Here is a 16,848-nt window from a genome sequence, read left to right on the forward strand (position 1 = left end):
AATTAATTTTGCTCCAAATAAGAGAGCATGTATTATGTTTTAGAATTGCTTACAGTGCTCAGCCGAAGGCATACGAAGTCCGTACTATTATGTTTTGAGTCATTTCAGAGATTTCGAAAGAGTGCAGTGCTCCGAATCTGATCTGTGATGATCGAAGGCATTGAAAATGCTTGAGTACTGAATACTGTGGATTCATGCTGGGCCCTTTTTCTCGGGCACTTCCCCCACGTTTCCTCCGGGCGTGCACACGTGGTCCCAGCTAATTCCACTGCCCATTTATATTTCGTTTGTCACTCTGGAATTCGTTGTGCTAGGCCCTGGAGCCTAGTACAGCGTTTGCCTTTAAATAAAGACCAACACAAGTTCGGGCATAATGGAAAATGTAAATTTCTCCTCGGCACGATATCTCACTAGAAGGGAAACTTGAAGACCAGAGTCCTGCTCAGTAGTCAGGAACAAGCAGCAGCAGCAGCAGCAGCAGCCCTTCCCTTCCCCTGTTTCTGGTCATGCAAAAATGCTAATTAAAGTCAGAACGCAATGTTGCGGAAAAATGTTTACAGCCCTGGGGAGAAGCCATGGACAGGGGCAGGGGCAGGGGCAGTGGCAGTGGCAGGGTTAGGGTCACGGAGGAACAGGCAAAACTTTAAGGATTGTATTGCCGTTTCCCCATAAGAGCTAGTGCGTTGTTTTTGTTGTTAATGGCATCAAAATTTAAAGCAGAATGTCACCAGAAAAAAATTATACTCGATTTAATTTTCCAGTTCAGTTGTTGTCTGGTCGCTGGCTCTGGAATCGTCCTTCCTCCGTCCGTCCAATTGGGGCTGTTGTGCTGTTCTGCTGTTCTGCTGTTCCGGCTCTTCTATCTCTTGCTCGGGTCTGGTTTTTGGTGTCAAGTTTGACTGGCTCCGGCTCTGGCTGTGGCTCTGGCTGCGGCTCCTGCGATGGGTCTGGTTCGGGATTGGGGCTCTACGGGTTTTGGGTTCTGTGCTGAGTTTGGGTTCCGGTTTCACAGTTGACGTTATGCATTGAAATTAATTAAATCACAGCCTGGTGCTCCAGGGTGCTCCTCCCTGTTTAGTTGTCCTTGTCTTCCGTCTCGCCCTGTGCCCAATACCAGCGCGCGTTTGCAGCCTTTTAATTAGTTGGCACCCAGACCGATACCGATGCCGATGCCGCTTCCGAGTCTGAGTCCGACTCCACGATGGAAAATGGAAAATGGAAAACGGAGTAGCCCAAGCGGGCAGCTAGTAATTTGTAATCGTTGACTTATGGTCCAGGAAGAGCCTGCCTCCTGCCGCCTCCTGCCGCCTCCTCCCGTGTCCTGTGTCCCGGGTCCCTGGTCTGGGCACTTAAAGAGTTCAACCCAGAATCTCTCTGTAATTTAACTTGTGTTTTACCTTTCCCCGGCACTTGCTTCTCCGGGACGAGTGCGAGTGCGAATGAATTTGAAATTTGTGACATGAAAATCATTTAAAATGCAGAAAATATATTGAAAATTCAGTCCGGCACTTTCCGAGTCTACATCTAAACAAACTAAACAATGTCCTGGCCGACAGAACGAGGGGCGAGGAGAGAGAGGGAGAGTGGAACTTTTCGTATCTATAGAAATTATGCAGGCAAATTTATTACAGCACAGAATTTAAATGAGTTGAAATCGTTGTCATTGTTTTATTTATACAAAATGTGCACTTTGTTGTCGTTGTTGTTGTCGTTGCTGATGTCGTTGCTGTTGTCGTTGCTGTTGTCGTTGTTGTTGCAATAATGAAAGTTACTCAATTGGAATATTTCAACTTATGTGCTTAACAATCGCTCGTACCAGGCAACACCCAAAGCACCCAAAAACACCCAGAAACACCCAAATACAAGAACAATGAAAAGTGCTGCAATCCCAATCACAAAACGAACTCCAGTCCCCGACCCGGTAGCGCTGTACCCATGGGAATCGCCAATTTATTTGTCACTCTCACTCGACCCTCGGGGCAGACTCTGGGTATACCGCCTGTCTCATGTCCTGTGTGTGCCTCGCTTCTTGCTCCTCGCATCATCATCTGCCTCTCAGTCCATTAGTCCAGAGCCAGCATCGGCATCGGCACTGGCAATGGCACTGGCATTGGCACTGGCATTGGCATTGGCATTGGCATTGGCATCCTCTGTTGACTCCATTCAGTTTTGCGGTACATTTGATTTGCTTCCCACTCGCTTTGTCTCTTCATTGGCATTTTGTGCTTTTCTGATTTCCCAAACAGACAGAATCGAATCCCTTTAGGTCCCACCCTCAGGTCCGAACCCTTCCTGGCCCCCAATTGTCATCATTATAATGTCATTGGTATTGGTATGTGAAACAGAGGAAGAGAAATGGGGTTAAGCATTACATCAATTGGTGAGGATTGGGTAGCAGCAGCAGTATCCTTTCTCTGGCCAACACAAATGAAGCGGTTGGAACGCCACAGACGGACAGACGGACGGACGGACGGACAGGCAGACTGACTGACTGACTGACAGAAGATGCTAATACGAGTACTCGTCTACGTATTACGTGTGTGTCCCCCAGGGTCCAGGTCCAAGTCCAAGTCCACGTCCAGGTCCACGTCCAGGTCCAGGGAAATCAGTTCCTGCTCGCCTTCAAGTCAGCTCTCGTCAGGCTTAATTTCCACACAAGCTGCGCACAAAGACAATCGAAAGTGTCGCCTTAGAACTCTATTAAAAATCTTTTAGAGCGCTCAAGTATAAAGCAGATGATGAAGTGGAGACTGGAAGGCAGAGCACAGAACACAGAAGACAGAACACAGAAGACAGACAATGGCAGCTTTCGGCGTCCCCCGCTGGCTGGGGGAAAGCCCCCAGGAGGAGCAGCAACAAAGATGCACGGCGGCTGAGCAGCGTGCTGTGGATGAAGATATTTATTTTAGGGATAAAAGGAATTCAGTAGGGCTTAAGAGTGCGGATGAGTGCCACTTCACGAGCAGCGCAAGGAGCAAACGACGAAGGAAACGATGACGACGAGGACAACGACGACGACGAGGACGACGACGAAGGAGACGACGAAGGAGACGACACACGCGAGCGACAATGACGAGTACGAGTACCAGGATGGGACAATGGGCTCCAAGTGTGGTGCCGGGACAAAGGACGCGCGAAAAGTGCTCAAGAAAACACCGAAGAGTTGAAAATGACGTTAAAGTAAACAAGATGAAAATTAAAAGCAGAGAAAAAAAACAAAAGAAAAGCCAACGAATGATAGAGAGAGTGATAGAGGGGAGGGGGGGGGTTGGGCCCGAGAGCGAGTGCGAAAAAGAGAGAGAGAGAGAGAGCCGGCAAGGCTCGCGGCCTGGTGTCGGGATTTGATTTAAAAATGGAGTGGCATTTAAATAAAAATCTTGTTGCATATTTACGGGCGCACAGGCGGCATCAGGAAGAGCGCGAAAGAGAGACAGTGATAGTGGGCAGGGGAAGGGGAGAGGGAGAGAGCTGGGGCCAAAAGCAATTTGAGTGCAGCTTAATTGTCACTGCCAACGGTTCCGGGCCGCGTGGGCGTGGCACTGCCGGCTTTTGATGCCTTTCTGCCTGCGCCTCCGCCTCTGCCTATGCCGCATCCCTGCCCGCCCCTGGCCACCCACATTCCGCTCGGCTTTTGTGTGCACTCTTTGAATAATTTAAAACTGCCAAAAAGTATGCAAATGTTTTCTCGTTTCGCTCTCTGGCCCCCAAAAAACCCTCCTGCCCCTGGCAGTTGACCCTTGCCCGGAGCCAGGTTGAAGCCACCGCCACCTGGCCCGAAAGCCCCAAGGTATGCAGTAAAAATGCCATTAAATGGGTTCTTTTTTAATGCTTTTACATTTGTGTGTTGCCTGTTTTAAGTATTTTGTGCTAATTAGCGAGGTTTCCCTGACTTTTCCCCCGAGATTATGGCAATGGATTACAGCGGAGATCTCATCATGCATAAGATCCGGCCCAGGCAGCCCAGGTAGCCCAGGTAGCCCAGGTTTCCTATCGGCAGTTTCCACTAATGCCCCACATGCAACACATGCCAAGACTTGGGAAATGATTATTATTTCAGCTTTTCCACTTTTCAGGCTGCGGAACGGCCTTCAATCAGACACGAAGAATGAAACCTCATTCCACAATTTATGCGGCATGACATATTTGAATGCAAATTTATGCAAAACGTGTCAATGTGCTAACAACAAAAGCAAACGAGCGACGGACTAACGTGTGACTAAAACTAAAACTTAAAACAAAAACAAAAACAAAAAAACAACAGGCACAAAATAATCAAAATCCCCAACACGCGTTGACGGACTGACTGACTGACTGAATGACTGAATGACTGACTGACTGACTGACTGACTGACTGACGTATGTACGTGGCAAGTCAACTAGGGTGCCCCTGGATCCCAGCTACTCGTGCCTGATTGACGTGGCCAACGTTCGCTGCGCTCTCTAATCCGTTAATAGAAACATTAACGAGGCATTTTTCGAAAATTATTTCGAGCACGCGATACGGCCAGCCAACTCGCGTCCCGCCTCGTCCCGCCTCGTCTCGTCCCGCCTCGTCTCGCTTCTTCTCGTCGAGTCAAGTCGAGTCTGGGCCGCTCTTCAGCACGTCAGTCAAGTTCAAAGTGCAGCACAGTGGCTGTTGCTAGTTTTCGAGCGAACGTCAGGAGCGCAGGATGGCGGGTGGAGGGTGGCTGAGGGTGGGGTGGCGCCCCACTACAATTTCGCTTCGTTCAGTTTCGCTTTAATTTCCCGTCGATCGTTAACCCTTCGTGTGAGGGTGTCTTTGACGAGGACTGGGTCTCTGACTCTGACTCTGACTCTGGCTCCGGTTCTGGGTCTGGCTCTAGGTCTGGGTCTGGCCTGGGCCTTTGGGGTGGACGTTTGCTACTCCACAGCTCTGGCAATCAGTGCACGTCATGGACTGGTGGTTGCTTCCAGTTCAAGCAGCCCGAAATAATTGCATTGTAATGTGCAAAGTGTCTGCCACCCAAAGAGGCAGCAACAGAAGCAGCAGCAGCAGCAACAGAAGCACCAGCAGCCTCATCTAAGTCCCCTTCTGCCTGCCACGTTGTTTGCATGTCAGGCTGATGTAATTTTTGCACGTTCATCTACGAGTATGTGTGTGTGTGTGTGTGTGTGTGTACCTCCTGGCAGGAGGCACTGTATATGTGTGTGTGTGTGTGTATCTGTGTTTATGTGTCGGTAATTTCCAATCTCACTTTGCAATCGTTTTACAACATTTTGCTTTTATTTTATGCCAAAAGCGCTGCTACCAACTTTTTTGATAGCCACCTCTCAGACCGACCTCTGACCCTTTGTAAGGACCACTCTCCGTGCCCCATGCGCTCCTCGCGCTTTTTATGACCCTGCCTGCCCCGCGCTCGCATTTTATTGCAGTTTACTATTTATGTGTCTGCTGCAATTATAACGGAAACTAGTTGAGTGCCACAGTGGGACCATTGAGTGCCAGACGTTGCAACGGGGGGCTCTCAAGCTCCGCCAACTTCCACGAGCCGAACCACTGTGCCTGTGGCCGGGTCTGCCTCTGCCTCTGCCTCTGCGTCTGCGTCTGCCTTTCGGCCATAAGAATGCAACTTATTGCTAATTAGTTTTAAATCGATGACTAGCAACGTGCAGACCTGCCACTGCCCCCTGCCCCTGCCACTGCCATGGCCAGGCACACGGACAGCAATGGAGGGGCGGTCTAGTGGATCCGATCTCAGCTCCATCGCCAGCATCGCCAGCTAATGAAAGCCGAACAAACAAACTAATGAATACCCAATTTCTGGCCAAAGAGGATCTCGGCACTGTCGCGCCCCTTTATGGCCGTGTCATGGCATTTTGGGGCAGGCCGCTCCACGCCACTAAAATGTAATAAAATAAAGTGTCGGGGATTTTCGCTCGCTTTCCATTTGGTTTGCCTCTGATTGCGGGAAAAACTCAAGGGGTTGGGGCTAGGGCTGCGGCAGAGCAGGGCAAGGCCTGGTAGGGCCTGGCTGGGCCTGGCAGAGCCCGCAGGCTCGTCAATGGTGTGAAGTATGCAAAAAAGGGAGGAAAAAAAAAGGAAAAGCGGAGCGAAAATCGATTGAAAAACTTTTGGGTAAAAATCAGGCTTTGCTTTGCGTGCGGGATCCGTGGGAGCTGTACTCCTGGCCTCTGATCACCCTTCCCGCCGAGGAGTTTGCTCGTTTCGATCCCCAGAATGTGACTGATGGCAGAGCCATTCCATTCCACATACAGGGTATTCTGGCTGTGCGGCCTATCACTGTCACCTTTTTTTTTTTATAGATTTCCTTTTATTGTGCGGTATTTATTGCGGTATACGCCGATGGCGCGGGCTTTTTATTCCTGCATTTCTTGCTGCCCGGCCCGGCCCGGCCCTGCCCTGCCCTGCCCCAAATCGTGGCAAGCTTGGAGCTGGACTCTCCGATTCGGTATCGAGTCGAATGGCGATGGTGGCTCGCTCCCTGCAGTGGCCGGGTCGGGCCCGTAAGCCGCTTAAATTGGTTGCCTTTTTCTTGCTGGTTCTCTTTCTGTTTCGTTTTCATTTTTTGCTGTGTTTTGGATTTTGTCGGCTGTAAAAATTTGGCTCGCTCGCTGGCTGGCTGGCTATAAAAATTGTTAATTAAGTTAAGTTTGAAATGTTGTTTTATGGGTTGCTCTGTTTGCTGTCGCTGTCGCTGTTGCTGTTGCGCGCCCCTTTATGGGTGCGGTCCAATGGATAATGAAGGCCATGAAATGGGAATGTGATTTCAATTTCGTTGGGGATTTTATATTAATAGTTTCAGGATTGGGGAATGCCAATAAAAAGGTGCGCTTTATCCGCATGGTATTCTGTTCGCAGTACGCTGTACGCTGTACACCCATATCATTTACCATTTCATAATCCCGCTTAAGCACACTTCACCTTCAGCCCTCGAGGAAGATCGTTTTGGTGTTTTTCTCTGCGGGTTTTGGCAACCTCATTAGGGGAACTACACCCCCGCACTACGCCCCCACCCCTCCCCCCCCATGGCTATGTGTGTGAGCTCCTCTATCGGGCCGTGTCTTTGTTGTTTGCCTGTGCTGCAAGGCTGCCCCTCGACTCGGGGTCCCTCTCTGCTTGTACTCTGCGTACTGTCCCTGGCGAAAATCCTCCAAATGGCGCATTGTGTGGCTTATCTCTGTGCTCGGAGAAGTGCTTACATTTGTGGCACCACCGCCAACAAGCAGCGAGCGGAGGAAGACGTTGGATGTTATTTAAATAAATCGTTGCATACTTTGCGGCGCCGCCACCGTGTGCCCTCCGTCCATAGGGGGGAGTGAGTGCCACTATGCGAGTGTGTGGCAGAGCCAGCGCAAGACTTTAAATCTCATTTGAATTATTATGGAAAAATGCTCGACACTCGCGATGTTCGCTCTTTGTCAGCATTCTGTTGCATACTTTATGGCGTTTTAAGTGCTGCAAATGCTATGGCCTGTCAGGCGTACCGCCACCATGCCACCATGCCACTGTGCAACACTCTACGCCGCATTACGAGCACATACAGACCATGCTCCTACCCTGCTCCTGACCCACTTTTCCAGCGGAGCGCGAGCGAGTAATTAAACATGCAACCGCCAACAAGCCAAAGGCCGAACCTGTCATACGTGCAACATGAGAGGCATCACACGGTCTCTCATCGGTAAGCCGAGCAGAGCGGCGAAAAAACGCTAATTTCCACCGGGGGAATGCACGCCGGAATGTCGAGGACTGCCATTGAAACCCAAGCCCCTAGGCCCTACGGGAAACCATGCTCCGGGGCGCCGGGACTCCGCTGCGATGCACTCGCCGGATGGTTAATCAAAATGATATGCCTGTGGAATTATTAAAAAATATTTCAAGTGTCGCCACAGGAAGAGAGAGAGAGAGAGGCAGAGAGAGTGAAAGTGAAACGTGCAAAGCCGCGGCGGATCAGAAGGTCCTTTTTGTTTTTGTGTAATTTCAGTACATGAAAATCCCTTAATTTCCATTGAAAATACCCCATAATTTTGCGCCGCCATAAATTATAAAATTCCGCTTCGACTCTCATTGATTTCCACACGCCATTAGCTGCTCGTACATTTCGGTGGCGGTGGCAACGGCAATGGCAACGGCAACGGCAACGGCGACGCCTCGGCGAGATCTGAGGCAACTAACCGACAACTTTAAACTGCCAGCCACCGCAGCTGCCTCGGTGGCCGCCCCTGCCACACCGTGCCACAAGCAAGTCAGGACGCCACTTGATCATTAACAGAGCGAACCGCGAGCAGCCACGGTGGGAGCAAGGCATCCTCCTACCGAGATGCCGGGATACCGGGATACCGGGATGCCGGGATGCCTGGATGCCAGTGGAGGAGCTGCGCTATTTAACAGCTTCGAGCAATTGCAAACGTAAATCAAATGCCACATTCTGCAGTGGCAGTGGCAGTGGCAGTGGCAGTGGCAGAGGCAGTGGTAGTGGCAGCGGCAGTGGCAGTCGTGCACTCCTACTCCATCCCCGTTTATTTTATTTGCAATTTTTAACAACTTGAAAGTGGTGCGGGGAAGCGGCAGGCAGCCAGCGAGGCATAGGAACATCCTGAAGATGGACGCACGGAGCAGGGATTCTGTCACGAGATCCCGCTGCCAAGAGCTTGTGTGGCGCCACCGTGAGTCACGCTCGCATCGCTGTGCGGCTCCGTGTAGTGGCAAGACTTGGCGCAGGAGGAAGTCGGTGCTGCCTGCCAACTGTTGGGTGCTGTTGCACACACACACAATTTTGATTTATTATTTTGATTCCTGTTACTTTAGTACCTGCCAGGATGCAGCAGGATCCAGCAGGATCCAGCAGGACCTGGCCCCAGAATCCTCCATCAGCCATGCTCCGCGTTGTCGAAGCATTTCTTTATTTTTATTCACACGGTTTTCTGGTTTTATTGCTCCAATTACTTCATGTACTACTCGCCTACCTACTCTGCCGCACAGCAGACCGCTCCCCCCTCCAACCCGCCCCCCATCTGCCATTTGCCACAGTATGTGGCACTCGAGTAGATTTAATATTTCTCCTACCGCTTCCCACACTCGGTCTCTTGACTGCTTTCATTTATCGTATTCGGTTCGCAGGCTTTTCGCTGATTTCTCCCCCTCGATATATTGGCTGATCAAGAGGTGGAGGCTTAATTTTTTCATTTGAGGATCAATAAACCAACCCGCCACCCGCCACCCGCCACCCACTACCCACTCCCCAACCATTCACACGCCTCGTGTATCCTGCCCGCAATACTTGAGCGCCCTGCCGTGCATGAAACTATTGCCAACCACTTGACGGCGGCTCCTGCTCCGGCTCCGGCTCCGGCTCCCAGGGCCCCTGGGCCAACAACTTGATACCAATTAAGCACTCACAATCACATGCTGCCAGGCAGAAGCCCTTCCCCCAACGCACAGATATTTTATGCAGAGTTTTTCCCATGCCCCGGCACAGCCCCCTCGACACCTGTTTCCAGGATGCGGAATGCAGAATGCAGAATGCAAAACGCTTAACTGCACATAAAATATACAAAACTAACTTAGTTCGCGCATATCGCCGGGCATAACTCATGAGTACCTTGGTGTGCCCACCGTGTGCCCCCCTGTGCCCCGGTGTGCACCACTATGCCCCATGCGGCACTTGCCATTCGGGGTGGGGGCTGACTGCACAAAAACAAAACGAGTGACAATAAAAAGAGCCAAGAGTAGCACAACGGCAGCACAAACCAATGCCTAACGAGCTGGCAGCCCTGGAGGTGCTGGCCAGGTGCCACGGCATCTACTCTTTCTCTTGCGAGGAACGGCATCGCATCCAAGTGGCGAGAGAGGAGACCAGATCTCCGGAGAGCAGATCTCGGGTGGAATTTGACTTCGATTGAGGAGTGGATGTATCGCTGATCGGCCGCTTGTGAGGGAGTACATTTTTAGAGCATCTAGGCATTACCATATCAAAGTTATCTGTTTCCGTGGCAGAGCCACACTCTGGTTCGTCGTCGCCGTCGCACCACTCTCCATTCCGCTAATGGCAACTGCTGAGTGGATGCAACAAAGCGTGTGCGCTCAACGGGGAATACGGTGAGAGTGCGGGTGGTTGCAGCTGCGGCGGGTTATGTATAAATTCATAAAGCGAGCCACAGCAACGAGAGCAGAAACGGCAACAGCAACGGCAACGGCAACGGCGACTGCGGCAACATGTTGTAATTGCGTATTTTATAGATACTCGTATGCGCGGCCCTTTCAGGAGCAACGGCAGGGAGAGGGGCAAGTGGCAAGTGGCAAGCGGCAAGCGGCAAAGGGTTGAGGGTGGGGCTGGGGCTGGGGCTGGGGCTGGGGCCGGGGGGATGGTGGAGGGGCAGTTGCTGTAGCTGTATCTGCCATTCGGTCTGTTTGCTTTTGTTTGGTGCGGAAATGGCAGCCGGTGTGCAGCGAAATATGGCAGCAACAGCAACAGCAAAAACGACATCACGCATACGCCATGTTGCGCCATTTGAAGTTGTTGGCGTATACGTAATTTTTATTTTACAAGCAAAAGCGAACAAAAACTAAAAAACGGAAAGAGAAAGAAACGGCGAGCGAGCGAGAGAGAGAGAGAGAGAGAGAAGAGGGTGGGCAAAGAGAAAAACATTCAGTGCTGAAAAATGCATTCAGAGCCACAGCAATAACAAAAATGGCACACAGAAGAGCACAGAGAAATTTTAATTGCTCAAAAAGCGTCGACAAGGGACACGCGACAGCGACAGCAACAGCAACAGCAACAGCGACGAGAGGGGTGCGGTGGGGTGGGGTGCTGTGGGGGTGGCGCAGGGCAAACTTAATTTACGTCCGTTATGGGGAGCGTTCCCTTTTATGAATTTTAATTCAATCAAAGTTTACTCAAATTAAAGCAAAAAGACTCAGTCCTCATTCAGTTTTTCATTTCGATGCTAAAACGAATCAAATCTGTTTGCTTTGACAGATTTGGTTTTCAAGTTAAACATCAAAGATGGATGGCGTCCGGGGGGTACGAGTGTGCTCGGTAAAAGGCAAGAGAGCTGGCAGATTTGACTCCCAGATATGGCCGCATTCCATGTATCCATTCCATTCGAGTCGGTCGTATATCGCAGATACTGTTTGGCCTCTCAAGCTGCCTAAAAGTCATTTCCTAGTTTGCTTTCTATGCCCGAGTGCGGCTCTTTTGGGGCTGGCCTCCTTTATGGCCCGTACAGAGCAGGGCGTCCTTGCTGGCACATTTAGCGCACACTTGTGCCCGTTTCCACGAGTACATTTTATTTCCAGCAGCGCATTTGTGTGCTCTGAAAAGTGAAAGGCTGCTTCAACCAAATAAAAACACGATGCCACAAAAAGTCGCACGCAAATGCGCACTTTGCTTTGTGTGTGTCCTTTCTGGGTCCCGCCCGAGCTGTAGTGTGCATTATCAGCCATGCGTGAAAATCAGGACATGAGCGTGAGAGGAGCGGCAGTTGGGCAGGGGAAGGGGAAGGGGGGGGTCTTTGTTCGCGCTTAGCCTTCTCCAACTAATGATGACAATCCAGAGCCCTGTTCGAGCTGTTGGCCAGGTATCCTCCATATCCAGCGTATACTTTAGAGAACGATAACCATCACCAGTGCTGCGAGGAGCACACAATGTGCATCGGCATTTGAGTGTGAATGTTTCGATAAGCACTCAGAGTTTGCTGTCAATTGGATTCAATCTGAGCTGCCACTCAAACGTGGAATAGATGCTTAGTAAATATTTTAAAATTTGCGTGAAAGTATAAGTTTAGTTAGAGGTCCCAGAATGCTGCAATCGTGTGTTTTCGCCGTCTTCCTGGCGATCCTGGCCCTGTTCGGGCGTGCTTCGGTGGCCATTGAGGCCATTCCCCACGACAAGAGCTGCCGCCCGTTTCAGGACAGACCCCTGAAGCTGCTCTGCAAGGGGACCTACACCAACGATATCTTCCTGAGGTACCAGGACAGACTGGCCGCCATAAATGGCCCATACAAGATATTTTACCACAGGCAAGGAGGAGCCGTGCTCCTGCTGGTTACCTTCAACCACTCCCCGCTGCAGTGGTGCAACAGCTCGATTTCGATCGACGCGGATCTGGACTTCTTCTGCGGCGACAGCCGTAGCCCTCTCCCGTTGTCCGGCTCGATGATCTACTGCCGCATATACCAGATGAGCTACATAGCCGATCTGATGTACGAGTGCACCACCCCGAAAATCCGCAACTTTCCCCTTGAGAACGGTTTCACGGCGGTGCACTACGCGGCGATATCCCGCTGGAGCGGGTCGCGGGACGAGCTCGAGTACGGAGTGGACCTGCCCTCGGGCCAGGGGGGCCTTACCTTTCTTGCGCCTCTGCTGCTCTGGCCGACACTTGCCACACTCTCGAATTGATTTGCCTGTCAGACACACACACACTCGTAATCGCATAAAGTTCGAAATTTAAGTTGGTTCAAAATGCCTTTTTGCTCCGTGTTCTTACTTGTTCATATGGCCAAGAAACCGGACAAGACTGGTGGTGGACGACACCAAGGCCTGCTCACGGGCAGACCCATGCCGATGGACCGCTCGGGGCAACGCTCCCTGCCGCCTCTCTCGAATGGGAGAAATTTCCAAGAGCTGTGCCGCCACCTCATCAGACGGTTGCCCAAGTGAAGACTTGACCTATTTCAGGCCAATACATTTGTGTATCTGCTACCGATATATATGTATATATAAATCCGTAGCTTTATCTAAAGAATACATGTTGGGGAAAACTGCAGATAATTTGTGAAATCCCTTTAATATTTTCCATTTAAAGCCTTTCCCTGTCTCCGTCCCTGTCTCTATCTCTGAGCTGCCGTCATTTTGGGTTTCTGGCCAGCACTTGACAGCAGTCAATGTTCGACGTTGAATGTTGTGGGATGACCACAGGCCAATATGGCGGCTGGGCAGTCCATATGAGAACATAAATTACGCCAACGCCAATGACAATGATGACAATGAAATGCTACGCCATTCTTCCCCTATCCCCCGTCCCCCGTCCCCCGGCCACCGTCCCCCGTCCCATCCGCCCATTCTCAGAATGTGCCTGGCAGTAGATTTAGATGTGCTTTTGCTTGTGCGTGTGCCTGTCCGTGTACGTGTGCTTGTCCTTGTCCGTGTGTGTGTGTGTGTGTGTGTGGCTGTCCAGAACTGCATTTGTCCGCCATTGTTGGCATGTCTAAAGTTGCAGGCCAAACTACAATGAACTCTGGCAAGCTGCTAGTTGGAGTGGGAGAGCCAACATTTTGTTTATCCAAACATAATAAGCAGCGTCAGGATAATGCCTGCAATCAGAGCCCGCAATCAGAGCCTTCAGAGCCTTCAGAGCGTTCAGAGAGCCCGCAGAGAGGGGGACGGGGACGGGGACGGGGACGGGGACAAACACACAAGCGACTATCATTTGGATCGTGTAGATTTGATTTAATAATTCGTCTAAAAGTACCAAAATGGAGAGGTCCAGCAACCCAACGCCGAAAAAAGCACAAGGACAGCAGAGGCCTTCAGATCTGGACCCGATTCGATGATCTTGATAATGTTGTTCTTCATATAGATGATGGCAACGGCAATGGGCTCCGTGTCCGACGGGTATTCTTCCTTCATGCAGCTCTCGTACAGCATTTCGGCGTAGTCGAAGGGGAAGGCGAGGCAGTGCACCTCCGCGGACGTATGCAGTTTCATGACGTAGTTCTGGCCGTCACAGTAGAACTTGCCGCCGTCCATCACGAGGGTGAAGCAGCTGGATATGGGCGAGTTGTAGAAGGCGACCAGCAAGTAGACGGGACTAATGGTGTCCGAACGCTGCCAGATGGTGTAGGGGGCGTCCATGGACGGGATGCGGTCCTTGTACATCAGACGCATTTGTCTGTCGAATCTGCCCTGGCAGAGGTATTGCAGGACGTATCCGTCGATGAAGGTGCAGTTGTCGTTGGCGGATTGGACGGGTATCGGCCTCCCGAGCAGCAGCAGCAGCAGGAGCAGCAGGAGCAGCTGCAGCACCAGCAGAAGGTGCAGCCGCGAGCAATCTATCCTCTTTACATACAATCTTTGTGCGCATTGTGAGCCCACTGGCATTGCCTATTGGCACAATGATGCGATGATCATTTTTTGAGAATTTTTTCTGACACTAGAAACACGAAAAGCAAAGTAAGTGACTCCGAATATGCCCAGCTCCAGCTCCAGCTCCAGGTCCAGCTCTGGCTACAGCTCCGGCTTCAGGCACTCCACAAGGCCCACTTGAGACGTCCAGCCCCCGACGATGAGATCCGACCAGCGTCCCGATACCACACACCATAGTGAATGGCCACGAAGTCGACTCTGAGGGGCTTCATGCCACACTCGCTTTGCAGTTCGCCCACGTACGAGAAGTTGAAATTGTAGCAGAAGATGCTATCGGGCCTGATGGCAATGCCAATGCCGTACGAGTGCTGGCAGTGGCAGTGCAGCCAGTTGGCGCTGCACCTCACGCTGCCACAGTCCCACAGAGGCGACTTGTGGAGAGTGATCAGCAGCTCGATGTGTCTGCGCGGATCCCCCCGGACCCACACGCGGTAGGGCGTGTCGGTGCGGATCCTCCTGTCGCGATAGTGCAGCTTCAGGCTCCTGCTGTACTTGGCCTCGCAGGAGAGCCGGAAGGGTGTGTTCTCGTACTCGAGCAGGGACTCGCACTGGGCTTGGCCGGCGTTCGACTGCCGCACAATGCACGCAATGAAGCACGAAGAGCAGATGCAGCAGAAGATGTCCCATGACATGTCTGTGGACATCCGTGCTGGCGTGCTGGCACGGATGTGGATGTGGTCGAAGGATACAAAAATAATCGAACAAGTTGACTGAAAAATCGCTGCACACGCGTCGGGAGCAGATAGATGGCTTTAATCATAGCACCATATACACCAGCCAACAAATTTAGAGGTTATCCGAGAGCAGAAGTATTACCAATAGCACGATCATCAGCCCCGTGGGACGGGCCCGTCCTTTTGACAGCAGAGCTTGCCTTTTGAAACTGTCATGGGCGTAGTGTAGGACCGGGTGCGCTGTAATCTCGTTTGGATCGTACTTGCCTCCCTTGCAACTGCTCTGCAGATCGCTGAGGTAGCGGAGTCCGTACTTGAAGCAGTGCACAGTCCCGTAGGGGAAGATCAGGGCTACGGTCTTCTGGTTCTTGTCCGTCGCCAGAAACACGCCCAGAGTCGACATTTTGATGCGCCTATAGCGGAACATGTCCGACTGGTAGAACGACACCATGAAAACCTTACCGTCGGACCAAATGCCAAAGGGCGTACCCTCGGGCGCTCGAAAGTCCCGCCAGCGCACAAAGGTATCGTATCCTACATAGCCAGTGCAAATGAGCTCCAAGTGGTTGGCGGATGCGTACTGGCAGTTTCCAGTGTTGCGTATGTTGTGGGCGGGACTGTCCGCCCTTGCCGCCGGACACACGCTGAGCGCCGCAAATAGCAGTCCAATGGGCATCAGCGACTGGAGCAGCATCGTCCAGGGAAACTGAATTTAAACGTTTAAAGTTCTGCCAACTCTATCTGACAGTATCTTCAAGGGCTGCCCTATCGATCGGCAGAGCAAGAGATTGGGTGGGGTGGGGTGAGGTGAGGTCCTGCCAGGGAGACCCAGGGCGGGCCCTCGACAAAGTTTTCGTTTTCATCAACATTCATACAAATGCGCAAATCAATATTCAACAAATAAACCAAACGAGTGAATGAGTTTTTCCTTTACTCTTACCCGTACTCGTACTCGTACTCTTGCTCTTGCTCTTGCTGTTATTCAGGACCTGCCAGGGGGAACTTTCGGAGCAAGTTTGGAGAAACTTTTGCTAGCCAGAGAAGAGACGACGACGACGACGACGACGACGGAAAACTTGTTTCAAATTAATCAAAGTAATTAAAAATTCTTGCAAGGTTTTCCAATGAATTTCATTTTCCGAGCACATACGCACAAAGAAAAGCTTCCCCCCCCCACCAGTGGCTGAGAGAGAGAGGGGGAGAGGGGGGCGGGCATTTGAAGCATTTAATCTCTTTCAAATGCAATGTAACATATACGCCAGAGAAGGGCGCCAGAGAAGGGCGCCAGAGAGGGGAGCCAGCCCCCAGGGGGCGGCTGGACCTCGACTTTGATTACATTCACGTGCCAATGGACGTGCGAAGACAAATGGAATAAGCCGGGCTAATGAATAAAACTGATAACTCGAAAAGTTTCCGTGTCTTTCGTTAACCCATCAATTTGAAATTTTTAATCAATCTGAATCCTTTACAGCAGTGCTAGAGGAGATGTGCCACACTCGGGGGAATGGGAATGATCTGCTGTGAGTACGTGGCTTCCCCGCGGTCCTTCAGCTGCCGTCCTTCCGTCTGCTGCCGCGCGAAGAGCCCGCCGAGGCTCCAGTTGGTTGTGTGATCCGTGGGGTTCTGGTGGCCTGGATATCCCTCGATAAGAAGTAATGATAACAGAGAATTTTGCACAAATACCGCGTAATTATGATCAATTATGATCAACCGAAAGACTGCTCAGTAATGGCGGAGGCTTTTGTCTATCGCATCAGTCCCATTCGATGAAGGACCACACTCGGATGAGCAGGATCGTTGGCAGGAGCAGGCGCCAGTCGCCAAGGACACGGAAAGCAGTATCTGAGTCTTGCCGCTCCGGACCCTCCATGGTGTAGTGGAGGACTGGCCTGGGGCAAGTGTCTTCCGCGTCGAACTTCCTTTTCTTGCAATGGGCCATTAGGTGGGAAACGTACTTCATCGGGGAGCTCATGCAGTGCAGGTCCGAGTGCTTCAGGCTTTCATCGATTTTGTAATTAATGATCTCCATGTACTTGCGGTTCAAC

At 51.4% G+C, this 16,848-nt stretch overlaps 4 protein-coding genes and 1 long non-coding RNA gene across 5 annotated transcripts; 1 reads left to right on the forward strand and 4 right to left on the reverse strand.

The window, feature by feature from the left end:
• The first annotated feature begins 11,780 nt into the window (after positions 1 to 11,780).
• LOC6603254 lies at positions 11,781 to 12,447 on the forward strand. Its single transcript, XM_026992389.1, has one exon. The coding sequence runs from the start codon at positions 11,781 to 11,783 to the stop codon at positions 12,381 to 12,383; it is 603 nt and encodes a 200-aa protein (XP_026848190.1). The 3' UTR covers positions 12,384 to 12,447.
• Positions 12,448 to 13,412: 965 nt separating this feature from the next.
• LOC6603266 lies at positions 13,413 to 14,118 on the reverse strand. Its single transcript, XM_002028204.2, has one exon. It carries the CDS (start codon positions 14,082 to 14,084, stop codon positions 13,446 to 13,448), a length of 639 nt encoding a protein of 212 aa, XP_002028240.1. The 5' UTR covers positions 14,085 to 14,118; the 3' UTR covers positions 13,413 to 13,445.
• Positions 14,119 to 14,212: 94 nt separating this feature from the next.
• On the reverse strand, positions 14,213 to 14,761 carry LOC6603265. The gene has a single exon (XM_002028203.2). It carries the CDS (start codon positions 14,759 to 14,761, stop codon positions 14,225 to 14,227), a length of 537 nt encoding a protein of 178 aa, XP_002028239.1. The 3' UTR covers positions 14,213 to 14,224.
• A 93-nt stretch (positions 14,762 to 14,854) lies between these two features.
• On the reverse strand, positions 14,855 to 15,505 carry LOC6603264. Its single transcript, XM_026992373.1, has 2 exons — positions 15,293 to 15,505; positions 14,855 to 15,236 (listed from the first exon to the last, which is right to left on the reverse strand). Exon 2 carries the CDS (start codon positions 15,228 to 15,230, stop codon positions 14,916 to 14,918), a length of 315 nt encoding a protein of 104 aa, XP_026848174.1. The 5' UTR covers positions 15,231 to 15,236; positions 15,293 to 15,505; the 3' UTR covers positions 14,855 to 14,915.
• Positions 15,506 to 16,223: 718 nt separating this feature from the next.
• On the reverse strand, positions 16,224 to 16,606 carry LOC113566498. Its single transcript, XR_003409113.1, has 2 exons — positions 16,487 to 16,606; positions 16,224 to 16,434 (listed from the first exon to the last, which is right to left on the reverse strand). It is a non-coding gene; the product is annotated as an uncharacterized LOC113566498 (long non-coding RNA).
• Between the last annotated feature and the right edge of the window lie 242 nt (positions 16,607 to 16,848).

This window comes from Drosophila persimilis, unplaced genomic scaffold (assembly GCF_003286085.1).
Source record: "Drosophila persimilis strain 14011-0111.01,24,50 unplaced genomic scaffold, DperRS2 tig00000732-arrow-arrow-pilon, whole genome shotgun sequence".
Lineage (NCBI taxonomy): Eukaryota > Metazoa > Arthropoda > Insecta > Diptera > Drosophilidae > Drosophila > Drosophila persimilis.

Bases quoted from the DNA above. Each gene is read 5' to 3' on its own strand.
- LOC6603254 (XM_026992389.1), top strand. From the start codon at position 11,781: ATGCTGCAATCGTGTGTTTTCGCCGTCTTCCTGGCGATCCTGGCCCTG.
- LOC6603266 (XM_002028204.2), bottom strand. From the start codon at position 14,084: ATGCCAGTGGGCTCACAATGCGCACAAAGATTGTATGTAAAGAGGATA.
- LOC6603265 (XM_002028203.2), bottom strand. From the start codon at position 14,761: ATGTCATGGGACATCTTCTGCTGCATCTGCTCTTCGTGCTTCATTGCG.
- LOC6603264 (XM_026992373.1), bottom strand. From the start codon at position 15,230: ATGTTCCGCTATAGGCGCATCAAAATGTCGACTCTGGGCGTGTTTCTG.